Below are 27033 nucleotides of genomic sequence, written 5' to 3'. Positions count from 1 at the left end.
TTTACCTCATTACATGAAAGTAAGATATAGAAGATTACAAATTCTTCAGTTTTAATTAAATTCGTTGATGCAAAAATGAATACACCCCACAACAAAAACTGCTCCATCTAGTATTTTGTATGACCTCCATGATTTGTAAGGACAGCACCAAGGCTTCTAGGCATGGAATGAACTAGTTGGTGACATATTGCAACATCGATCTTTTTCCATTCTTCAAGAACAACTTCCTTTTAGAGCCCAGATGCTGGATGGAGAGTGATGCTCAACTTGTCTCTTCAGAATTCCTCATAGGTCTTCAATTGGGTTCAGATCAGAATGCATACTTGGCCACTGAATCACTTTCACCCTATTCTTCTTCAGAAATGCAACAGTAGTCTTAGATGTGTGTTTCAGATCATTGTCCTGTTGGAAAAGTGCATGACGACCAAGGGCACGGAATGATGATAGCATCTTTTGTTTTAAATATAGAGCAGTACATCCGTGAATTCATGACAACATCAATGAAATGCAGCTCCCTGATGCAGCAGCACTCATGCAGCCCCACAGGAGGACACTGCCACCATCATGTTTCACTGTAGGCACCATGCATTTTTCTTTGCACTCTTCACCTTTGTGACGCCATACAGTTTGTTTTTTTTGTTTTTTTAAGCAATCCATTCCAAAAATATTTATCTTGGTCTCATCACTTCAGAGTACAGCGTCCCAGTGGTCTTCTTTTTCAGCATGGGCCCTGACAAATTCTAGGAGGGCTTTTTTGTGCATAGGCTTTAGGAAAGGCTTCCTTCGTGGATGACACCCATGTATGCCATTCCTCTACAGTGATACAATACAGCGTACGCTGCAAACAATCAACCTAGTTTGGCTTTCTACTTAAGCTAACTGCAGTGAACTTGAATGAAGATTTCCTCAACCATTCTCATCAGAAGATGCTTCTTTTGAGGTGTTAACTTCTGTGGCTGGCCTGGACATCTCTGTGAGATTGTTACAGTTCCATCTTTGTTAAATTTTTGTATCACTTTTTGCTACAGTATTCTGACGTATTTGCTGATCTTCTTGTGGCCTTCACCTTTCTTGTTTAAAGAAATTATTATTTTCTTTCTCAGGCTTTGTGACTTTTCTCTTCCATGTGGTGCTATTGCATACCACATGAAATGGGAAGGGGTTTCCTTTAAGTAACTCCCTTTTTATAATCAACTGTCTGCTAGACACTTGTTTAATGAATAATTAGACTCACCTGTAGGTGAATTCTTGTTAGTTAGGATTCTGTTGTATAAAATTTAGCTTTGCTCTTAAGACTTTCATTGGGGTGTATTCATTTTTGCAACATGCCCTTGAATGAATTTTTTAGGAAAAACACTTTGTGTGTGCAAATTAACAAATCGTATTTGCAATCAATGGCCCGCCTTTGTCGGAGTAATTTGTAGTATAGTGTACCATAGAAAATGTTGATTCTGAAAGTAAAGGTTTTCTTCTAAATTTGTTGGGGTGTACTATATAGATAGATAGATAGATAGATAGATAGATAGATAGAGATATATAGATAGATTTTTTTTTTTTTTTTTTCAGATGGAGATGTTCAGACATTCTCCATCCAATCTGACAGAGCTTGAGCCATTTTGCAAAGAACAATGTGCAGAAAATGTGCACTTTCTAGATGTGCAAAGCTGGTAGAGACATCCCCAAAAAGACTTGCAGCGAAAGGTGGTTCTACAATGTATCGACTCATTGGGGGCTGAATACAAATGCACGCCACACTTTTTTCAGATATTTCTTTGTAAAAAATTTTGAAAAACATTTATCATTCTTCCTTCTACTTCACAATTATGTGCCACTTTTGTGTTGGTCTATCACATAAAATGCCAATTTTATTATTATTATACAGGATTTATATAGCGCCAACAGTTTGCGCAGCGCTTTACAATATAAGGGAGACCGTACAATTACAATACATTCCAGTACAGAAGGAATAGGAGGGCCCTGCTTGTGGAGCTTACAATCTAAAGGATGGGGATGATCTCTGATGGAGGTGACTCAAGTACAGTTCTTAGGTGAAGGTGGGATAGACTTCCCTGAATAAGTGCGTTTTCAAAGATCTTTTCAAAGATTGCAGTAGTTATCAATGGCTGTATGAATGGCAGCCAAGTTTTCTGGTCATGTGATCGCTGTGATTGGACTCTTTCTCCTCCCTTTTTAAAGTTGTTGTAAACCTTTTAGACCTAAAAAAAATTAACAATGCAAAACCCACTATAGTGTGTAGGAGCTTGTGGCTCCTCTCCATGTCTCCTCTCTTTTGATATCTACGTGAGTCACTCCTGACAGTTTTCCCCCCATACAACAGCCTCCCAGGAAATGGCCCGCCCACTACAGCACACAGCAGGTGACTAATAGCCTTAGCTCTGTGTATTTTTCTATGAGCCTGTAAGCTTGTGTAGAGGGAAGTTTGTCCCTTTTTTTCCTCCAATCAGCTGTCCGATATCAAGGAGGTGTGTGTGTGTGTGTGTGTCTGTGTCTGTCATCTGATCCCTTTCCCATGCTGCTAAAGCTGAGAAATATTCCTTTTGATCTGTGTGTTTTTAGAATGACCTACAGAAGAAATGGCTACAGAGAAACAGGTTCAACTTATGTAGGATGATTTTTCACCTTTGTTTATCACCTGGGGGTAGTCACTTCACTGGGTGTATGTAAGGGGGCATTAAAATATGTTTTGGCAGTTGATAAAGTAGAGTTCAGTATTAAACATTGCACTTCTTGAAACCCCTACAAGGGTTAACTTAGAAATCTGTTTCTTCCACTCTCTGACATTGTGACATTTCTAATCTGTAAGCTCATTTTCTGTTCTTAGGTCACAGTGCAGCAGTAAGATAACAGAAGTGAAGGAGCAATGTGAAGAGCGGCTTCGGATAGCAGGTGTGAAAGATGAAAATGCTCTGAATGCAGATGCGGAAAAAACTATCATTGAGACTGAAAAACTAAAGGTAGGAAATCTAGTCAGTATTTGCCACATGAGAGCTTGTCGGGAGAGGGCAAAAAAGGGCCCAAGCCCAAACCACTATAGTAATCCATCTTCTAGCTCATCTAACCCAAAAACAAAAATGTATTATATTGCAGCTTTCCAGACCTTAGGTGAGATCGGAGGAGGTTCTAGGCTTTTTGAAGCCTTAGGCAAAACTTAGACATGAGGCCCACTTAAGTGAGACAAGGCTCTTAAGGTTGCCTGAGCACAGCAGCATTAGGCTAGGTTCACACATGTCCTGTGTGAATTTCCCATCCATTTTCACAGCAAATTTCTAGAGCAGCTGTGCAGCGGTTCAGCTGCGATTTCCAGATATGGTTCAAATGCTAATTTTTGGAGCCGGCAGTCACCGTCATCTTTTACAAATGCTGGGTAGATGATGTTACAAGGATTTCACAAAAATGTCACAAATGGCCAAGTGCGCAGGGCCATACCATAATGTAACTGGCTGACCCCGCCCCTTAGCTATTTAAGAACTGGCAGATGCTGGGAGCCAGCGATTGGGTGTGGACCTATGGTGTTTGTTTCTCCTCTCTCCCCCCCTCGGTTTGGCAGCATTCATCATGATTGACACTGGATCTACTCCTGGGGACATCGGTTTTCTTTTGATGATAAAAAATAAAAATTCCTTTATTGAAAAAACAAAAACTGGTTAACAATCGTAAAATAAAAACATGAATTTTTTTTTTATCTGTATTTAGCTGTACATTTCTTACCATAACCTATGACCAAAGAACAACCCAAAGTGATACCGTGTGTGTGTGTGTGTGTGTGTGTGTGTGTGTGTGTGTGTGTGTGTGTGTATGTGTATATATATGTATATATGTATGTATGTATGTATATGTATATATATATATATATATATATATATATATATATATATGACAGTAGTGGGCGCTCTCCTGTTTAGCAGTTAGTACACTCAGGCAACCAAAAGAAACCTCAGAAATTATAATGAGAAATAAAAAGTGCAGCGCTTAAAATAGGGCAGTGGAATCAGTCTAAAAACAAATGAATAATCCAGAAATCCGCCAGTGTAGAGAATAGCTGTCACAAATGGTAAGATTATGCGCTTACCAGATGCGCATCGAATATGCGCATGTAAAAAACTCCTCCTTAGGGACTAATGATGTGTGATGGTAATCAGTAGAACATCCATCTAGGAATGGGCAGCTCTGCGGTCGGTGGAAGATGTCGGTGGATTCCCTTCCTCTGGATACTCGTTCATACTGGTATTCCTCACAGGCTCTGCAGGCTTAAAGGCTCCATAAAGAAGCCATAAAGATTGTGCCCATAGTGTAGTAATTTATAAATTCACTTAGTTTTATTCAAAACGATATTCCGTAATAAAAGGGTGACGGGTACACTGACCATTCCAAAGATGGCTGCCGGACCAGCTCGTGGCTCCGGCGGCTTGACGTCACAGCTAGTTGATCTCCTGAGGCCAGAAAATACAGTTAGTACTGATGACTGAGACAGTACATGATAATTGGTCTACATGTATTACTGAATATTGTTTTGAATAAAACTAAGTGAATTTATAAATTACTACACTATGGGAACAATCTTTATGGCTTCTTTATGGAGCCTTTAAGCCTGCAGAGCCTGTGAGGAATACCAGTCTGAACGAGTATCCAGAGGAAGGGAATCCCTGTAAACAGGTGACTGACCGTAAAGGAGACCTCTGGAGCCAAGCAGACATCTTCCACTGACCGCAGAACGGCCCATTCCTAGACGGATGTTCTACTGATTACCATCACACATCATTATCATTAGTCCCCAAGGAGGAATTTTTTTACATGTGCATATTTGATGCGCATCTGGTAAGTGCATAATCCTACTATTTTGGACCGCTATTCTCTACACTGGCGGATCTCTGGATTATTCAATTGTTTTTAGACTGATACCACATGTGTGTGTTATTTCTTGTATGTGTGCATTTCCTTTTTTTTTTTTTTTTTTTTTTTTTTTTTTTATATATATTTTAATTATATCTTTTTATAATTTTTTTTTCAATGCATAAATCGACATTATATAAAATTTATCAAAAAATAGACATTTCACATAAATTATCTGTTCTCCTCCCCTCCCACCATTATCCCATCCTCCCCTTTGAATAACCCTCCTGTCCATATAATTCTTTGCATCAATTTCCTTCCATATTTACCTGTCTGTCTATATCCTTCTTCTTTTCTTTTTTTTTTTTTTTTTTCTTTCCTTTATACTCTGTTTCTTCCCTTCCTTTTCTCTTTCTTCTCTCTTTCTCTCCTCCCTATGTTTTCTCTTCTCCCTCTCTCCTTTCTCTTATCTTCATATATGACCCTCCAGTTGTTCAGTTAAGTTCTTCTTCCTCAGACTACCTGGGACAACCACTCCCAAATTTTTTATAGATATTTTTAAAGTCATACCATCTACCCTACTTATTTTTTACATTTTTCCATTTTATCTTCCTCTGTATGGTATAACTCCTCCATCTTATTTATACTCGATCCTATCTATCCAATCCTTCATTGTTGGGGACTCATGTACCTGCCAAAATTTGGGAATGAGTCCTTTGCCCACACTAGTTAATTAGATGGTATAGTACACTGTTTTTGTATTGTTTCACTGAGATCTCTGACCTATAAAATACACACCCACAGATCCTTCTGTACAGTGATCGCCAATATCTCCTGTATATATGGATTATTTCTTGCCAGAACACCTGTATTTTAGGACAATCCCACCATCTATGTACCATTGTTCCCTTAAACCCACACTCCCTCCAAGATAATGGTGAAACTTCTGCTCTTTGTCTATGTGCCACACTTGGGGTGAACAGTTGAAATTCATTACAAAATGTTTAGCGAGATTTCACACCATGTGTTAATTTAAATATCTTGTCTTTCTGTTGCTGGTTCATTTTTGTTCCCAATTCCCTTTCCCATTTCTCTAAGAATGGAGAATCGGATCCCATCAGTTCAATAAGGATCTTATAGATCCTAGAGGTGGCATGTTTTTGAGCTATATTTGAACTCAACATATAAAAAAATAAATCTTCTTTATTATTTAAATCTTGAAAAGTGTGCAACTTCCCCTTATCTAATATATCATTTTTAAATGTACATCTCTATCTTTAAACCACTTCCCGAAAATATTATCTTTCCCTGGTGGGAAAAATTCCATTCCCACCAGGGGGATCAACCATGAATTATGCTTCCAATCCATTTGCTTGTGCATTGCATCCCATTGTGTGTGTGTCAACGTGCTAATATTTTCATCCATTCCTCATGAACACTTGACGTTTTTACAGCTGCTGTTTTTGGCTTTTGACTTTTTTTTTTTTTTCCTACAGCTAGTGAACTCCCCTCAGCATGTTATCTTATGTGTCCATGCACACACAGACTGTAATCAACGTTTTTTTGGCTGGAAAAAAACCCCAGGACTAGTAGGTTTCTAGAGGGGTTTTTTAAGTTGTAAAAACACTCTAAAGCTGAAAAACGCCACAAACTGGCGTTTGTGAAACTTTTTTTTTTACCAAAAAGAAATATATATTTTTTTTTTTTTTGGGGTAAAAAAACGCAAACACAGATAAATGCTAAAAAAGCTGAAAAAACTCATGTTTTTAATGTTACTTTACACAGCTAATGTTACCAACGTTCTCAAAATGTCCAGTGTGCATGAGGACTTGCACTGGCCTACGTATTGCCCTGGAATCTGACGTGGGATTCCCCCACTGATGATTCCTATTTTGGAGTATGACTCTAAAAATGCACATCTACTCTGGCCCACGGCTCACAGCATAAGGGTTCTAGAGTTTAATTCATGTTTGGCCTCCTTTGGCCATCCCCGTCAAAATCTCAAGTCCAGATTGACAGGATCACCTGAGGGGGTCTGGGCGGGAGCTTGAGATGTCCTGTGCTTTAGGGTGTCTCATGGTCTTCAAAGTGTGGTGCTTTTCCCGGGCCATTAGGATGTCCGACTGCCATCACAAAACATGCACATGCAGATGGGCAATCCTGGCATCCCTCTTTCTATTCTCTATCCTTGATCTCGTCATGCGCCACCACCGTCCACCTGTCCTCAGCGCCCTCCTTCGCTCCACCAGTCACCTCCGTCGCCAAACACCGGCCCCTCCGTCGCCAAACACCGGCCCCTCCAGGAGCTCAGCCCTGGTCCACTGCAGCACAGTCCTCCACTCTCCAGAGACATTGCGGGAACACCGCTCCGTCCCGGTCGGGTCCTCTGTTAAGATCTGGGGGTAAGATCCGGAGAAGTCTAGGCAGCTTCCATGTGGCAGGCGTCTGGGGCTCCTGCAGTAGGCCGTCTCGCAGCGCCATGTTTAGGCCCCTCCAACCCCACCCAGGAGATTTTTGTTTTTTTTAATAAAGTAATTTTTTATTTTTTATTGTTATAAGAAAACTGGTTAACAATAGTAGAATCAAAATCATGTTTTTATTTTATCTGTATTTACACAGCGATACCACATATGTCCATGTTATTTGTTGTATGTACAGAAGTAGGGGCTAGTGCATTTTTTTCTTTTTTCTTATCCTACCTAAAATATTCTGACACTAACACAAATTTAAAAAAAATAGTTTGTGTAAAATCTTAACTAAAAAAAATATATACTGCCCCTGGTCTTTGACCCTTACCTTGACCCTAATCCTGGCACTGAACTAGATCAAGCTTTATCTAGCAATTTTTTTCTTTATTTTTTAATTTTATGTATTTTATACACAGTTTTACATTTTTCTCCCCTGCCAGGAGAGAAAGATACAATGTATCTCTCTCTATTCAGAAGAGCAAGAAAACACATGGGAAGGCTGCACAATGACTGATCACTGTGATAGCCAATCAGAAGCTATCACAGCAGTTGAGTTACTGGGAATGGGAGTCCCAGTTCACAATTGTTGGTACGAGACCCGGAGCTCTCAGTGAGAGTCTGGTTGCTGTGCAACGTGCTCCCAGCACGAACACATATATGCGTTATCCAGGTTTAAAGCCCACCTCCTGGATGCTGCATATATGTGTTACATTGTCCTTATGGAATTAAGCACCTGGACTTTTCTTGACAAGACATGGACACTGCATTTCTGGCAAGATCAACAGGTATTTTCTGTACTTGCTGAACTTGTTCTTAGCCTGAAAAATTTGGAGCCTGGTCTCTGTGCTGGGAGTGCACACAAAAACGCATATATACGGCACCCAGGTTTAAAGCCCATTTCCTGGATGCTTCATGTATGTTGTTCTGTGTTGTTTATGGGGTTAAGCACCTGGACTTTTCTACAACAAAGCCATGCTGTTGTCATAGATGTAGTATGCTGTTTAGCATTTTGCTGCAGAAATATGCAGGGCCTTCCCTGAAAAGAAGTCTAGATGGGAGCATATGATGCTGTAAAACCTGGATTTATCTTTCAGCATTGATGGTGTCTTTCCACATGCATCCCCATACCATCAGAAATGTAGGCTTTTGAGCTAAGCACTGATAACAAGCTGGAAGGTCCCTCTCCTCTTTAGTCTGGAGGGCGCAGCGCGTATAGTTGCCAAAAATGTCAAATTTTGATTCACCTGACCACAGAACAGTTTTATACTTTGGGGCAAAGCTCATTTTAAAATAGGCTGTTCCAAAGAAGGCAGTGGCCCTTCTGGATCATATTCAGATATGGCTTCTTCTTTGCATGATCGAGCTTTAACTTGCAAGCTTGGATGGCACAGCGAGCTGTGTTCAGACAGTGACTTTTGGAAGTATTCCTGAACCTTTGCAGTGATTTCCATCACAGAATCATACCGGTTTTTAATGCAGTGACATCTGGGGGCCCAAAGATAACCGTCCAATATTTTATTTCAGCCTTGTCCCTTACACACAGAGATGTCTCCAGATTCTTAGAGTCCTTTTTGATATTCTGTGATGGTGATAAATTTAAAGTCTTTGCAATTCTAAATTGAATAACATTATTCTGAAATTGTTTACATTTTATAGACGCAGCTTTCACAGATTGGTGAGCTTCTGCCCATCTTTAATTTTGAGACACTCTGACTCTCTAAGATGCTCTATTTATACCCAATCTTGTTACTGGCCTGTTGCCAATTAACCTAATTAGTTGCAAAATTGTTCTTCCAGCTCATCCTTGTTAGTGCCACTTAGTTTGCCAGCTTTTTGTTGCTCTTTCCCAACTTTTTTGAGACTTGCTGCTGCCATCAATTTTAAAATGTACCTTCTTTTTTCCCTAAACATTTGATATGTTTTTTAATTTCAATTGTGAATAAAATATGGGTTTATGGGATCTGCAAATTAATTGTTTTTTTTATGTAGAGTTTACACCGTGTCCCAACTGTTTTGGAATTGGGGTCAGATTTTGAGATTCGATTACTTCTCTAATCTTGCACTTAAATGATGTACACCTTTTTCTGTTTAATCATTTTTGGGTGATAATAAACTTTTATATTTATCCAGCCAACCACAAAACAAGAGAATAACCAGCAAAAAGACAATGAAAAGGAAGAAGAGAAATCCAAAAAAAATCTAAAAGCTGAATTAATTTCACATTCCAAGGATGACAAGAAAGATGTTAATCCTCCAGAAAATAAAGGTATGTCTTTTCTAGTCTAGGGTGGAGAATAAGCCTGTCAAGGGATTAAGGAATATATACTGTAGGTTTACAGTATAATTTTTAAATTCCAAAATATATTTTTTTAATTATTCCATTGTTACTTGTGATTTTCAGCAGGAGTCGGTATGGAATTAAGGATCCCCAATAGGGTGGTTGTTTTTAGCATACTTCAATTCCTATGAAGTACACTGTACTCAAAGACTTTGTATGTTCTCTCCATAGTCTGTGGGCTTCCTTTCAGAGTTGCAATTTCTTAACAAAAAAAAAAAAAACACTGGTAGGTTCATTGGCTCATGACACTGCAGTGTATGTCTGTAATTGGGACATTAAACAAGAATCTTCATTACGTTGCCCTCCAGGGCATTGCACAGTCATCTTTTTCTGTGCATGCATACAACAGTTCCTGGTCATTCCTAAGGATGGCTCTGTACTCCATGTGGAATACGAACATATGGCCATCTTAATGAATGGGAACCACAGTGTGCATGTGTGGCAGATGAAAGGTCTGCCTGTGACTGTATTTAAGGAAAGACTATACTGCACCAGCAAGGCCATGCAGTGAAGATCTCAAAAGTGGTCCTGCAGGTAAGCATTTGTCCATGGGAAATCCACTATGGGGGGAAAAGGTAAGAGAGTTAATAAAGCACTACTTCACTAATGGTGAAATTATCCTTTAAATCATAAGCTAATTCAGGGCCTCAGTCTAACCTGAATGTTTCATATTCTGTGCAAAGATCTGCCTTCTACTTTGGTACTATATTAATGCCTTGTATAACAACTGCAAAAATAAATGGGGTTTGAGTCCTTTTTTTACCCGGGATTAGAAAAGGGCCAGTGTTTAAAGCATATACAGTGCATTCATAAAGTGTTCAGACCCATTCACTTTTTTCAATTTTGTTATGTTGCAGCTTGATACTACAGTTCTTTTAAAAAGCATTTTATTTTCTCAGTAATCTACGCTGAAAGTGCCCCATAATGACAAAGTGAAAACAGAATTTTAGAAATGTCTGCAAGTGTATGAAAAAGGAAAAACTGAAATATCACATTGACATATGTATTCGGATCCTATGCAACAATACTTGAAATTGAGCTTGGATGCCTACCTTTTCTCTTGATTGTTGCTGAGATGTTTCTACACCTTGATTGTTGTCCACCTGTGGTAAATTAAATTGATTGGACATGATTTGGAACAGTACACACCTCTCTATAAAAGGACCTCAGACTGAGCCGGAAGTTCACCTTCCAACATGACAACAATCCTAAGCACACAGCCAAGACAACACAGGAGTGGCTTAGACAACTCTGTGAATGTCCTAGAGTGGCCCAGCCAGGACCCTGACTTGGACCCTATTGAACATCTTTGGAGAGACCTGAAAATGACTGTCCACCGACGGTCCCCATCCAACATGAGTGAGCTTGAGAGGATTTGCAAAGAATGCCAGAAAATCCCCCAATCCAGCTGTGCAAAGCTTGTCACGTCATACCCAAAAAGACTCAAGGCTGTGATTACTGCCAAAGGTGCTTCAACAAAGTACTGAATACTTTAAGAATATGTGATTGTTTGTTTTGTTTTTTTTTTTTCTTTTTAATAAATTCAGACATGTCTGAAATTCTGTTTTTCACTTTGTCATTATGGGGTACTAAGTGTAGATTAAAGGGGAAAAGATAAATTTTACAACTGTAGTATCAGGCTGCAACATAACATAATAGAAAAAAGTGAAGGAGTTCTAAATACTTTATGAATACACTGTAAATTTGATTGTTGCAAAAAAGTGTACCATGTTTCTAATAATCCAGGAGTTAAGGATTTCTAGGGCAAAGACCTAATGTAAACAATGTTTTTTTCTATTTTCATTTCAAAAAAGGAAAACTTTGCTTTTAGTTGATGTGTAATACTAGCAGCGGAATGATTATCTGTTTTTCACCTGCTGCAGATGAAGAAAGCCAACACGACACTTGTCTCTGAAATCCAGTGGTGTGCATTAACCCATAGCAGCTACTTGTTTGTTATTGGCCTTCAAACTCTATGCTGCTCATTTTTATATTAATTTCCTGTAAGAAATCCATCAGGCTTGGAATACATTCTCTGTTTTATATCTGAAGTCATTTCAAGCATTGCTAAGAAGCAGTTAAGTCAATATCCAAAATTCCATCCGTAAGTCATCACTTTGTCACACATACTGAAAGAAATGTTTAACTACTTCCAAAGTGACTGAATGCAATTAAGAGATCCATCTCTTATGGAAATAGAGTTCACACCATTATGTTGTCAAATAAATTGTAATCTAAGTGCAGCCAGTCAGAAACAATTGTCAGAAAATAAGCTGAGTTCAATTCAGGAATAGAGACAGCAAAGCTATAACCAAAGTCCCAGACCAGTATATTTTACAGCATTCCGTACAGTTCTTGTATCTGTTGTGATGACGAGGATGTCATTTGGTTTATTTCAGAAGAAACCAATGATTTGGAACTGAATGTAAATGAAAAGAAGCAAATTGCTGCTCCTCAGAAGCCTAAGCTGGATGGCAACAAAGATGTTGTACAGGAGCCCGGAAATCAAATAAACCCTGGCAATCTCAATGCAGCAGAGGAGGAAGAAGAACCTAAGGTAGAAGATGCTGAGGACCAAGAAACCAATAAAGAGAATGAAGAAGTGGAGCGAGAACATCTAATAAACATAGATGGTCAACCGGAAAATGACAAGGGTAAGTACACAAGCCCTATGTAAATCATTTTGGGAAGTCCCTGGACACTTTTGGTGGATTTCCTTCATATGTCTTCATATAGTGTGGTGGTTTGGTTTTTTTTTGTTTTTTTTTTTGTTTGTTTGTTTTTGCTGCAGACCTTTCATGTTACATTATAGCACCCTGCAGAATTCTGAGTTGGTAAGCAAAGGTTTTCAGAATGGGTTTTTTTTTTCTTGGCTTTTGAGAGGCTCAGAAAATCACTCACCCTTGGTTTATACTGTTGCTTACAGTAGAGTTGGACACTGGCAAGCAAAAATACTGTAGACCAGCCAAGATAAACTCCTCCTACCAGCATGTCCATGTTTTTTGCCAGTATCCTAGGAGGATGAACATCTTTTCTTCAGCTCTTTTGTGTAAATGACAAACCTAATTTTTACTTGCAATATTTTTTGTTTGTATTCAAAAATATTTCTACAAGCAAGGCTCTACTCTATCTTGTTGCTGGAGCTGGTCTCCTCGATTTGTAGTTATCCAACTTGGTTGTCCTCAGCCTGGCTTTTGGAGTACACATGTGTGGAGGACTCTTTGGCTGAAGTGCTGGATTGTAGTACCTGCATCTGAAAAGCACCTGGTGTGAACAGCCTTCAATGGATAGCGTCTCTTAGCTTCAACCCTTGATGCCCTAATGGCAAGAGTAACTATTGTTTTCAGCAGAAGGCACTTAAGCCTCAGTTTAGGAAAGTCCATTCCTCTTTTGTAGTTAAGAAAAGTGGTCCCTCACTTTGCAAAGGATAAGAAACATCCCCTACTTTGGAAACACTTTGACAGCTTGCATCTTAGATTTCGGTTTCTAAGGGCTACAACCTAGATTTTTGCTCTCTGCCTCCCACCTTCATCTTTCATGTGTGACTTCAAAGATCAGAAGATCTCCATCAAGCCCGTTCTAATCTCCTGGACCAAGGTGCCATTGTTCCAGCATCTGTGGTAGAATAGTTTCAGGGGCTTTACTCTAACCTGTTCAATTCCTAAACCCAAAGAATGCATCTTCCCAATTTGAATCTCAAAGCACTGAATATATTAATTCAGGCTCAGAAATTTCTCATGGAATCTATTAAATCTATCAGCACTTCCTTTTCATCAGGAAGACTTTCTGGTTTTTGTTGATATGAAGGATGTGTACATGCATGTTCCCATTTGTCCTCTACACAGCATTTCCTATGCTTCACACTACTAGTTTGTGGCCCTGCCATTCAGAATCTCCTTCACTGCATGTGTTTACAAACGTGCTGGTGCCAGTACTAGCCCTGCTGCCCTTTCACGGCATCTCTACTGTGGAATAGTTAGACAAACTCTTGTTGAGGAAACAGGCTCTGTATCTGTCAGGCAACACAGCTGTGTCAGTTCAGATGGGACCTTAACCTTTAGAGATCATTGCTGGAATCGACTTCTCTTTGCAATATTGGTGTTTAATCCTGGACACTGTACAGGCCAGAGTCTTTCTCCCACAGGAGAAACTTCATTTTCTTCAATCTCAGGTTCACGTTCTCCAGGAAGGAAACTCCAGACCCCAAAATGGCAGTTCCACCAGAAGGCATTTAATACAACCACAATGCATAACCGTAGAGAACCATGTCCATATCGTTCATTGCAGTGTAATTTTTTTTGAATCAACATATAATGGCATATAAGCAAAAATTAATATACAAATTGATAATCCACAAAACATTTAAGACATTATTCATTTGAATTAATTCAATCTCATAGGATATTTGGCGCAAAGAGAATATATCCACCTCATCTCCCTCTACAAAATGTTCTTATCCCAGTTCCATCCTCTGGGGGCTTGTGGAATGCTGTCTAAGAGTAAAAAGCAGACAGAAAAGGGATGATATTGGTGATCAAAGGCTTCATGTCTGCTGATAGGGGAATACTTGTCCCCTATCTCTGCCAAGTAAATGTCACATCCACATCAGTAGCATTTACTCCCAATACAAGTACTTGTGAATAAGATATTAAATTATAAATACAATTACAGCAAATCAGCTTGTTTTTACAAAGGTGTGCTCTATATAAAGATTATTTTTATTGCTTATCTAGAACTAAAAATCCTTTCGTTCATGTATCTTGTTATTGTGATGTACCTCAAGAAATCCCATAGGCAATTGTAAATGTACTGTTGAGATGTGGTACCTTTTTACCTAGTGACACTCCTGGTAGATGCTCCATGTGATCTACTAAATCATTCTGATCTAGTGTTTCAAGGACTGAGAAAACCAAAGCACGCAAACATGGAGTCAACAGTAACCTCCAAATTGCAAGTTTGCATGTTGCCATAACACCACCACATCAGGACCAGCTACTTGTATATAGCTACCTGTACCAGCAAAATCCAAGTGCAGTCTCCACCCACCAGTAGCCTGATTCCCAAACGACATAATCTCCCCCCGAATTTACAGCTATCCTATTCCACAGTCAGACTTTCCCATGAACCCCCAAGACACGACTTTCCTTCTTGCACCTACTTCACTCAGATTTTGTGTGTCTCCCATTTAAATTTCATCCACCTTCTGAGCAACATAGTTTAAAAATTAAGGTTCTGGTGTGTGTGGTGGTTGGTGGCTGCTGCATGAAGGAGTGCTGGTATTTTCGACATGAAGGTCACAGGCAGAGGCTTAACATCTTCATTCTTCATCTTCAGCCACTGTGATCACTTGGAAGCCCATTGCTAAGCAACAGAAAAACTTCAGGTAACCTTATGAACCTCATAAATTGGAACTGTGCACCCTCTGCAGGGGTGCCTTACATATCCCTTGGGGCAAAGTATTGCATGTTGAGAATCTTGAACCTTAGTAGTTGACAGTTGCATTAACCCTTCCAAAGTGGAGCTAAACCCATAGATTTAATTGTTTCCCAAAACGGTTACATTCCAGGCATGCCTTGAATGATAACTTTTAGGCTATATTCACATGACAGTTTAGCAGTGGAAAATTGCTGCATCCAAAGGGTTATGGTTAAATCCTCTGTTTTTACTGTTGCTTGTGTCCTCACTGAGCAGATTTCCTCTTGCTCTCTTTTCCTGTGAAAAGGAGATTCGGAAAGACAGGAAATGATAGGATCTTTTTCCAGTAGGCACACACAGCAGCAAAAACCCTGTTGCTAGAATAAGGGAAGGTTAGAATTTTTTGAGGTTGTCTTTGTCCTGTGTTAAAATCACAAGACAAATATAAAAAATTATATATCCAATAAGTACACAGCATTTTAAGACCCATACTGTATATACCCACAGCTATCTCCTCCTCCTTCTTTTTTTTTTTTTTTTTTTTTTTTTTTTTTTCTTTTTTTTCTTTTAGAGTGACTTAACTTGATGTTTCCACCAAATGTCCTATACCCCTCAACATATATGTTTTAGAATGGGCAGTGTCCGTATTGATCATCATTTTGAAGCAAGTATGTCAAATACCAGTGAAAGAAGGGGGCCAAATAAATGAATGGGCCACATAATGTCAACTGAGGGACATGCTGTACATTCTAAAAGCAAATGTGTAGCCAGAAGGGTCAGGTTTTGGTGGAAGATCATCTTTCAATGAAGTGGCATTTGGTGGCACTAGAAGCAGGAGAGGTAAATAACAGGGTCACTTTAACTCCAGAAAAAGATTATGGTGTTTTGGTAATTGATATTTTACGAATAATGGCAACTTATAACCAGGGAATGATATTAGAAGACATTTTTCCAAGAAGTCAGCTGCACAGTAGTGTACAGATGTTTAGCCCTTTACAAGAGAACAGCTGGGGTCTCATTAATGTGAAATTATTAGACGAATTGATCAAAGTGAAAATAATTCCATGTATTGTAAGAAAAGATTTAATCTGACACATGAATGCAGCAACAACCATCAGTGGAGAACACTTCAAAATGCTGCTTTTTGATTAGCATGATTGGTGCTTGATTGAAGATATTTCCTCCTTATTTTAAGGTGTAAAACAGAATGAACAGGAAGAAGATGCAGAGAACCCAAATGACTACAATGGGGATGAAGCAAATGTAGCAGAATCTGAGGCAGAAAAACAGGCTCAGCTGATTGACATAAAACAGATCGTAAAAGGTATTTTCAACTTTTATGTACCTGAATGTGACATACTGCACCAATTAAAGCATACTTGTCAGTAACACAAACAGTGAGGGGTTACAACAGAAAAACATCCTCCTTTCATCTTGAAGAAAATGGCAGAGATATGTGATACTTGATATTATACAACACAGATGATATTATACAACACAGATGATTTCTATTTGTCCCCAGATCAGGAGTTTGGGTTGTGTTGTGAAGGTCTACTGATGCGTAATATCGTAATGCTTTACACAAGGACTGGATAATGATATTGATGATAAAATATGATCACTTGATCATTATATGATCATTGTAACATTTCTTTAGTCATTATTATAAAGTTTACTTTAACGTAGGTTCTCCCTCACCAGCATTTCTATTATGTTATTATTATTGTATAGCTTAGTTAAAGTGATGCTCGAACCCCCATGGTTTTTCCCACTTACCTGTAATGCTCTTCAAAGCACGTACTCACACAATGAATCCAGCTTTATCCTGCAGCAATCTGCTGTTCGGGTGTCATACATTGGGCCCCATGTCTCTTGATCCTTTTTAGCTGGCTGCAAGCAGCCGGCTCTGATGACTTGATAGACCCGCCCTCCATCCCACCCCCACAGACTACTGTGTACCAATCCTGCAGCTCCCTGAGAGATGTGATGCAAGTATCCCAGGAGACCACAGGACCAGAATGGTGGCAGCAGTAGGGTAAATAACCAAAAAAAAAAAACCACAAAGGTAGGTGTGTGTGTGTGCGTGTGTGTGTGCGTGCGTGCGTTCGTTCATCTGGAACTTACTCTCTTTTGGGAGTTTAGTTTGGATGTAATACGAAGAATAGTATTTTATATTTCAACCAATGCCAGCCTTCCAGTATTTCTATATAGGATTTATGCAAGAAACAGGTTTGATCTGTTGGATGCTGAAGTAATTTGATCAGGGATTCAGTTAAATGATAGGTGTATGTTAACATGCGCTGTAAATATATCTAGGGACACCAATCAACTTCACAAATGCAGCTTCTTACATTTTCTTCAGCAGTCATTACAAGCCCAGATATTTTTAAACCCTGCTTTGTTTACATTCAGAGTATCTGTATCTTAACTACAGACAGTTTATTTGTTTCAAATCTCTTTTTAAGTTGTTGTCTTAAGATGGCCATACACTGATTAAAATTTGTGCGGCAGTCCCCACTCGACAGAAGTCAATTGTCTCTGTCAAAGGAACATGTCGTTAAGTTTTTTGTTTTTTTGTTTTTTTTTTTTGATCAATCGCTGATCAGTGTATTCTGACAGTGGTGGGTGCAGCTGACAGAATACAATGTCCCGGTGGTAGGAGGAATTCTCCATCCACCTCGCTTTTGTGGAAGGATGAATCTGTTCTTTTTTTATTTATTACAGGTCCCCCCTTTTTTTTTATTTTTCGTTCAGTCCGCTGGCTGAACTATGTATGACCAACTTTAGAAGTCAAAATGATGATTTCTGAGATGTATTGCCCTTATTCACTCGTACAATGAATGAGGTTACTTTACTAAAGAACTAGAGGAAATGGTTAAGATGAAAAGTGCAGTGCAAAGTGAATGATGGTAAATATGCTGAACCGTTTTTTCACTTTGAAAACCCATCTGTGTACAATACAACTTTAAAAAACAAAATGGAAAATTGTATCAAACACTTAATTTTCCTTTCCAGATGCCAATCCATGGCAGCATACATGTGATTTAACTCCTCCCCTAAATCCACCCACAGGACCTGTTTTAAATCTGTAGAAGGAAAGCAAGAGCAACCTCCGCTATTCTCCATTAAAAATAGCAAGGAAAAATTATAAGTATCTGATACAATTTTCCGTTTTCCTGACGCCAACATGGCAGCATACATGTGATAAATAACGGGCTATACAGGGAGGGCTAAAAATGTATAATCAAACTTTATTATAATGGACATGGAAGCCTGGACCATTAATCTGGTGAAGCCCATTGACGTACAAGCCATTAGATCTTTCCTGTAGTGTGTGAGGCGGGTGCACTGCAGAAACCAGTCTGTTGCTTTGCAGATATCTCCATAAACATTTTGCATAAGCTGCCTTGAACTTCAAGACCTAGAACTGAACCTAGCTGAATGAGCTTCTACCACTTCTGGAGGCTCTTGCCTAGTCTCACTGTATGTTTACTGGATGACCTTGACACTACAAGTGACAATGTTTTGCTGTAGCTTCCTCCTCTAAATTTTGCCTAATGGAAGGCACATGAACTAGAAATGTCCATCTCCAACTGATACTGAGTTTCTTCAACACTGGTCTCCAGTCTCTGATCTTCTTTGTATGAAACAGAGGAAAATAAAAACCTGTAAATCTCTTGGAGGGAGGATTTAGAATCATTGCCCTTTGCAGGCTTACAATATTGATGTACTGAGAGGACATCCACCTCCTGAGTGGAATGTGCTATTCTGGTTGGGATGAAGAAATGTTTTGGAGCGTTGTGTCTGAACCACCAAAAGTAATAGAATTTTACTGTAGAAGGCATCCACAGATCCCAAAACTGGGCTTTACCATCTTTGCTCACAATCGACCACCCTGGCCCCCACAACACTAGCCTAGGGGAGGGGGGGGGGGTCTACTGTCAACAAGACTCCTGTAGGTGATGAAGGGATCAAAAATGACCATGGCTGTGAGTTCTTCAGAAAGTTGCCCTTGCATACCTTTCCATCCACATTTGAAGTTTTCCATTCTGGTAAAAGGATCCTGAGTCCTGGAATTTAGACTGGGCCAACCTAGCAGAGAGAACTCCCCAAAGACTCTACCTCTAATGAGGGGAAAGGCCAGACTAACCACCGATTTTGCTCTTAGAATAGTGCTTAGCTTTGAGATGTACATGGAATGCCGCTCAATCTTTATTGAGCATGACTAAAAGTTACAAGGATGTGTGCCGCTCTAGGAAACTTAAACACGGTTATACGGCAATCGGGCTGACTGCAAGCACCATCCATCTGCTCAACAGACATGCAGGGTTGAGCAGCGTTGAGTTTCTTGGAATAGTCACATCCAACTTCTGGAGGGAAAAACTTGTCGTCATACAGGCACAACCCTGCCTGGGTTTGTTGACGAAGGATTGGGTCTTATAGCACTCTTTGTTGTCACTGAATGCAGCACTGCCTTAGGGGTACATTTATAACAAAAGCTATTTCATCCACAAAAACCGCCATGCGCATAAGCTCACCAGAGCACTAGAAACTTGCTCTTTTGGCAAAACATGTGTAATGGTGAACTATATTGCACTTGCCACAACGTACTGTGATCACTGGATTACAAGCGCCCTCTACCTGTTGAAATGAATCTTAGATCTGTCAATTCCTCGATTGAGGACACAGCGAACGTAAAATAAATGTTAACTAGGAAGAATAACTCTCCTGACAAAATGCATAATGGTAGCATCCTCGCCTTTTTGCAGTGGGGTGCAGTGCTATAATGTGTGAGTGCATTAGCATGTTACAGTGCTATTCTTTTGAACAGAGAAGCACCGTTTTTCCACCTAGTAAGGGTAAAGTTTTGCCGCTGCTGACTTGTGTAAAACTTCATACCACTACTGCCACTCCTCTTGAATCAACCTTTTCATTCTTTCATTGGGGAGAATGGAAGGCCATGGCTTGAAAACGTTAAGCATGTTCTAACTTTGAAGGCAGTCATCTGGGTTATCCCATTCTGAGTCTGCTTAACCACCCTATTAAATGACTGGACCCGAGAGACACTCAACCTGCTTAGCCTCTTGTGCTTGGAGTCTGCTGGCATAAGTGGCCTGAGAACGCTGTAAGACTCATTAACTACTTCATTGAAGGGCCATGACTTGCTAGATTTCAGCATCCTTTGCCCTTAGAGAGCTGGCAATATCCACAGACATGTGCTTGGGGCGAGGACCTATTACCAGACTCACAACACTTCTTACCCTTTTGTTGCTATTGGTGCACAGGGCAGGAGGAATGCTGATACTCGCTGAGAACTTTATGCGGATCCTGGACTAGACCTTTAGGGCTGGATGAGCCACTGTCCACATCAGATTCGTCATGATACGACAACGCTCCTTTAGCTTGACCTTAAGCAAGAGCAGGCTAGGTTGTACCAGAAGACAAAAGCCACGCTCATAGAATGGTACTCCCTTTTTTTTTTTTTTTTCCCTTCTCTTACCACACTGATGGTCCCTACCTGAGCATATGGAGGTCTTGTTGGAGCAAGTATGGCAGCACTGCACAGAAAGTAAAATGACAGATTATAGACATGTGCCTGAATCGGCTCCCCCCCACCCCTCACCATTCACCTGCAGCATTAGCAAGGTAAAACAGGAGATCTTTAAAACAAGATCTTTCCGGTGCAAACCCACCTTGCACATGCTTGAGCCTGGACATGCCCATAACAAAGATGGTCGCCACAAGAGGCCTTCTGCAGTGTATGCGCAGACTCCATAGCCGGATCGGAAATAACCACAAAACCTGGACTGGACCATTCATGCACGCTGGTCACAGGGAATGCCACAGGTGAAAGGAAACTGCTGGGTAGAGGCAAGGATAAACAAATAGCACAAACCTGTGGGATAAAGAAAAAGGTACCTCGAACTCCAGCACCAGAATTCAGCTCAGGTGTGCCGAGATGCACATGCAGCTTGAGCTGCAGCATCCAAACACCAGCTCAGGTGCACCACATGAGGTTCTGACCACCAGAAGGGGGCTCCCTGCCTCATTAGTACATTTAGCAACCGAAGATGTGGGACTGCGCCTGGGAGAGGCTGAACCCAGATGGACTCCGACTCAGTTGACAGGTAGGGACTTACTGCAACAATAAGGGAGAATGCTTTTCTTTTATATATTTAAACAGATCCTGTGGGTGGATATAGGGGCAGAGCTATATCACATGTATGCTGCCATGTTGGTGTCAAGAAACAGGTTTTTTGCGAACACACAATTTGGTTGGCTGAAGTGAATAAAGCTATAACGTTTAAGGGAACAGTGTCTATTCCTTTACTAAACAGCCCCACAGAATTGAACATTGATTTAGAGTAGATGCCTTGTGTTCTGCAGATGCATACAGATGTGATGTGAATAAAGCATGTTACATTGGCCTGAAAATGTAATGGTATCTCTCAAAAAACAGGTGTAAGGACAGGTTCACACTTGTGCGCATAAAAAGTGCAGGTAAATACCCGTATGCATTCACCAGCTTTTACTTTAATTTTTTTGTTAAGTTACCAGCATTTGTATGTTTTTTTTTTTTCTTTGTTTTTTTACGTATCGCATTTAGCTGTTTTCTTTTTTTCTTTCATGTTTTCAGGAAGCTGTCACCGTACAGGCTAATCTTTTACCACTCATTCATTTATTTATTTATTTTTTTTTGGTCCTTTACTTCCTGATATGTTGGTTTACTGTGCTAAGTTCAACCTTTTTATTTGCAGAGCAGTATGGAAAAATGCACACAAGTCTGCCCTGCAGCTGAAGGCTGCATTGACGAGTGAACTGAGCACATACAGAACCATTTGTTTTCTGTGTGCTCTTACAGAGAGCTGCATTTTTCTTCTGCACAAGTGTGAACATGCCCTAAAAGAGATTTGCCACATGACTTGGTATCCCTGGGTATATTGAACTAGCTAACCGGTTTTAATGTTGTCTTTCCGTTCCCATAGACTGTTAAAGGAAAATGTTGTACTCACAGCAACCAAATGTTTGTATTCAAAAAAGTATTAGGCAGTAAATAATGCTATCTTGGACCTTTCTGCTTGCAGTGGGTGGTACGTTTCTGTTCCATTTCCCCAGTTTTATGTTTTTGTTTTTGTTTTGTTTTTTTAACTAGAAGTGACCTTTTTATAAATGACATGCATAGTTTAGAACCTTTTTGGCATAATTTAAGTGTGCTTCTTACAAACAAATAAATGAAAAAAATGTGAGAGTCACATAGGGGTTATGTAGTAAACCACATTTTGTTTTTTAACAGATGATAAAATCCAACTTGGACTGAAGGGGCAGGCAGCTGATCAAAAAGCAGAGGACAACGACAATCTAACCTAAAAGTAACCGCTTTCTCATTCACATAGACTCTTGAAACAAAGTCAGACTGTTCTTTGCCCCCTTTTTGAGGCTTTTTCTGTCAACAAGACAATTGCATAATTCTGCACAAGCAAGTGGGACTTGAAGAAGGTTTTAATTTGTCTTTATTTAAAACAATTTTGTATTTGGCGTTTTTCAATAAAAAACCACTATTGCAGAAAATATTTTATTCTGATAACTATATGACATATAGGCAATATATACACACACCAGTATTCAGTATATGGACTCCTTTTTATCTCATAATTTTTAAAGTAGATTTACACCATGGAAATAAAGGGTGGCTGTTGTAAGCATCCCTCAGTGTTATTTAAAACCTATATAAAAAAAGGAATTCTTTTACTGGATGCTATCATTACGTTTTAATACAGTTATCTGACTACAATATTTTTCAGAATAGTGCTCCATGAACTTTTTTTTAATTTAAAAGCTAATGCCTTACTGTCAATCATATGATATAAAGTCTGTCATCAGCACAGCATGCATTTACTTATTTCCCATCAGATCTTGTTTGAAGTTACCAGTTCTTCCAATACATTAGACATGCTCCAAGTCTAAGCCAACAGAAATGCAGGCCTTTCCAGGTCAAACTGGCGAGACCAAAGTAGGTTAGTCATCCCCAGAACTGTATTATACTGTATAAAATAAACAACCATATTCTGTCTCTCGGGGACTCTAAAGGTGAGATCTCTGTATACAAGCTAATATGGGCCATCCTCCTCCCTCCCTATTATGAGCAGGCCTCACTTTCCTTTTTTTGATTTATTTTAAATTCGTTATTAATGAGCAGCAGGCGGGAGACTTCTTGACCGAAGGTATGAGAGGGCAGAATTTGGTTCTCTTTGGGAGGGCAGAATTTGGTCCTCTTTGGGAGGGCAGAATTTGGTTCTCTTTAGGAATCGCTACAAGTTCCAAAGTCATTAAGTTATTCACCTTGCCCCAGTATACATCCATTACAAAGTTCAGCATTGACGAACGCTCTAGTTAGTCAACACAAAAACTGGGTACTTCCATTGTTACATCTTGTTGCCTTGCCATTATCCTCATCTCCACTGCTTACTGGGTCATGCATTTAGTAAAGTGACAACTGCCTACCTGCATATTTGTTTGGTTCGGTGACTCCATGAGTGGAGCTGCTGCAAATGGCAATGACAGCTAGACAGAAATGAACAGAAATAGCAGTTCTGGTGTAATTAAAGTGGAACTAAATTCAGAAACACCCTTAAGTTTCTTGGTCCCTCTTGAGGCTACCATTGTCTTTGGAGTGGGCTCCCAGTGGCCACTGCCTTACTTCCTATTCCCTCTGTTACCTATGGTAAAGACAAAGAAGGGCTCATGCAGATCCAAACCTAAACCACAACTAACATAGAGGGAGCCAGTGTTTGGCAGGAACCCACATTTAATCTAGGTCCACTTTAAGTAATGGTTATATCTCTGCTTGACTTTGTCACATTAGAGTATCTAATAATACATAGAATATGTTACTGGTACATATAAAGGTTGTTTTTTGTGCGTATGTATGTGTGTAGGTGCAACTGCACTCCAGACACCAGCAAAAGAAGTGATACGTTTTCGTTTAACATTCACACACTAAATGGTCAGGGTATGCATGCTAGAGACATGTTGGCTGTGCTAAAATGTGTCACTCCATTCACAATTTGTAAGTGATAAAGAGAAGCCCAGTGCTGCATTTACGGTCTGTGTACAGATCATACAATAATGTCATTACACAAAGCCAACTAAATCATTTTTCATGGGTTTGTTTACTTAATTTCTGTATCAAGTGTTCAGTTCACAAAAACATAACTGCTTCTATTTCCCATGAATTGGGATTTTATCCCTTGAGTTGTTCTGTCTCTACCTGGAATAACTTCACTCGCTGCTTTCCCCACTAGACCTTTGTGGAAACTTACCACTGGCGATCTATGTAATAAATACTGTTCATTATGCTGTAGGGAACTGATGCTAATATGCCCTGGACAGCATGTTTGAAAAGCCTGGCATTCTTTGACAATAGACTTTGGCAGTTCACAGCTAGACACTGTGCTAAGCAAAGGTTTCACTGTATGTCTGCATTTACTGAGCCATATGGCTTATAAGAATGTACACGGTATACTGAACACCCGCTTTTGGCACTTGTGTGTAAGAACTGTTAATATGGGTTTGGGCCTAAAGCAGCCTAATGTTGGACAGTATAGTATTAACCAGTACTATCGTGCAATAGCAGTCACCATAACATGTTAATGCTTACCTTCCATTTGGACAATGGTGAGCTGTTGCTGAACTTGGGGTACATGCACTATACAGATATGCTTTTTTTGGTTTTTTTTTTACATGTTATGGTGCCGAAGCATATACCCCCACATCCAACAATGCAATGAATTTCCTGAATTTTATGGCCGAGTGTGCTTGCACAGCAATCTACAGCAAAGCTGGTATTTTGCATAGTGCATGCCCCCTGGGTTAGTGGGAGAGCCTGTAGTGTACTTCAGCCAATTGGAGCGTATGTTCTGACAACCAAATTGCACCTGCTGTTCATATAGATGACCATGCGGATTCATATTCTATTGCCCAGCATCAAAGTTCAAAAAGTATTTTCATATTAACCTTCATGTAATGGCTAGATTGTTTGTTTGTGTTATATACAACCAAATTCACATTGAAATTGCCAGCTTTTATGTCACTTCTACAGAAATATGTGCACCTGAGCGTCTGTATTAACAAATCACCAAATGCATGACTTTGTGCCTTAATATCAAACACATGACTGTGTACTATGTACTATGAATGTAGCTAAAATTAATTCCTGAACCAGGGCTTGTTCAGGTAAACTGACATTTTGAAATGCAGGGTAAGTGCTCCTTTTCCTAATTATTTTTTTTCCTTTTCTTAAACAGATTAAAGATCAATTTATTTTTACTTCTTTCATAGGAATAATTTGTAATTTTAAATGGGATAGTACTGTATTGTTCATGGCGTAGGTTAAATTGTTCAGCAACTGTTTTAATTTATGACCTTTTTGTTGTATTTGTATTTGTATTAAAATAGAGATTAAACTCTGACACAAGATGTATGTCTCTACTTATGTGACCAAAAAATGTTATCAAGGACTTTCAGACATGTCCATGTGAAATAAAATGGATGAGGCTCCATGCACATAGCTGCATTTTTTTCTACTGGGAGTGACAGGTGCAGCATACAACCACCAACACGCATCCTGTATATATCAAAGCTAGGAGGTGGCTACATGCAAACATAAGAATCCCAGCACCTACAGAGGAGGTCAGGGCCCTATGCGATCTATCTAGATCTTTTCATGTGACAAACACTGAAGCCATGACCGTTTGCTACAATGTAAAGTAGTGAGTGTACAGCTTGTATTACGGTGTAAATTTGCTGTCCCTTCAAAATAACTCAACACACAGCCATTAATGTCTAAACCGCTGGCAACAAAAGTGAGTACACCCCTAAGTGAAAATGTCCAAATTGGGCCCAATTAGCCATTTTCCCTCCCTGGTTCATGTGACTCGTTAGTGTTACAAGGTCTCTGGTGTGAATGGGGAGCAGGTGTTAAATTTGGTATTAATCGCTCTCACTCTCTCATACTGGTCACTAGAAGTTCAACATGGCACCTCATGGCAAAGAACTATGTAGAGCAACGATTCTTTTTTTTCAGATCCTTAAAGATGGCCTAGGCTTAAAGAAGATTACCAAGACCCTGAAACTGAGCTGCAGCACGGTGGCCAAGACCATACAGCGGTTTAACAGGACAGGTTCCACTCAGAACAGGCCTTGCCATGGTCGACCAAAGAAGTTGAGTGCATGTGCTCAGCGTCATATCCAGAGGTTGTCTTTAGGAAATAGACGTATGAGTGCTGCCAGCATTGTTAGAGTTTGAAGGGGCGGGGAGTCAGCCTGTCAGTGCTCAGACCATACACCGCATACTGCATCAAATTGGTCTACATGGCTGTCATCCCAGAAGGAAGCCTCTTCTAAAGATGATGCACAAGGAAGCTTGCAAACAGTTTGCTGAAGGCAAGCAGACTAAGAACATGGATTACTGGAACCATGTCCTGTGGTCTGATGAGACCAAGACAAACTTATTTGGTTCAGATGGTGTCAGGCATGTGTGGCGGCAACCAGGTGAGGAGTACAAAGATAAGTGTGTCTTTCCTAGTCAAGCATGGTGGTGGGAGTGTCATGGTCTGCGGCTACATGAGTGCTGCCAGCACTGGGGAGCTACAGCTCATTGAGGGAACCATGAATGCCAACATGTACTGTGACATACAGAAGTAGAGCATAATCCCCTCCCTTCGGGGACTGGGCCTCACGGCAGTATTCCAACATAACGACCCCAAACACACTTCCAAGACGACCACTGCCTTGCTAAAGAAGCTGAGGGTAAAGGTGATGGACTTAGCAAGCATGTTGAGCATCTGTGGGGCATCCTCAAACAGAAGGTGGAGGAGCGTAAGGCTTCTACCATCCACCAGCTCTGTGATGTTGTCATGGAGGACTCCAGCGACAACCTGTATAGCTCTGGTGAACTCCATG

General features: G+C 39.9%; 1 protein-coding gene across 2 annotated transcripts in view; it reads left to right on the top strand.

Moving 5' to 3' along the window:
- GOLM1 (golgi membrane protein 1) overlaps positions 1-25548 on the top strand; it is a 118424-nt gene extending 92876 nt beyond the window's left edge. For both annotated transcript variants that reach the window (XM_089662117.1, XM_089662118.1), the window contains 5 exons: positions 2843-2975; positions 9450-9585; positions 12057-12311; positions 16268-16396; positions 22367-25548. In XM_089662117.1, the coding sequence (XP_089518243.1) occupies positions 2843-2975; positions 9450-9585; positions 12057-12311; positions 16268-16396; positions 22367-22440 (727 nt within the window). In that variant the 3' untranslated portion in view covers positions 22441-25548. The remainder of the gene's footprint in view (positions 1-2842; positions 2976-9449; positions 9586-12056; positions 12312-16267; positions 16397-22366) is intronic.
- The last annotated feature ends 1485 nt before the right edge of the window (positions 25549-27033 follow it).

Source organism: Staurois parvus, unplaced genomic scaffold (assembly GCF_062004578.1).
Source record: "Staurois parvus isolate SC_StPar_1 unplaced genomic scaffold, SC_StPar_1.0 ptg001432l, whole genome shotgun sequence".
Lineage (NCBI taxonomy): Eukaryota > Metazoa > Chordata > Amphibia > Anura > Ranidae > Staurois > Staurois parvus.
Note: the sequence above shows the minus strand (reverse complement) of the source record. Positions and strands in the feature narration are given on the sequence as shown.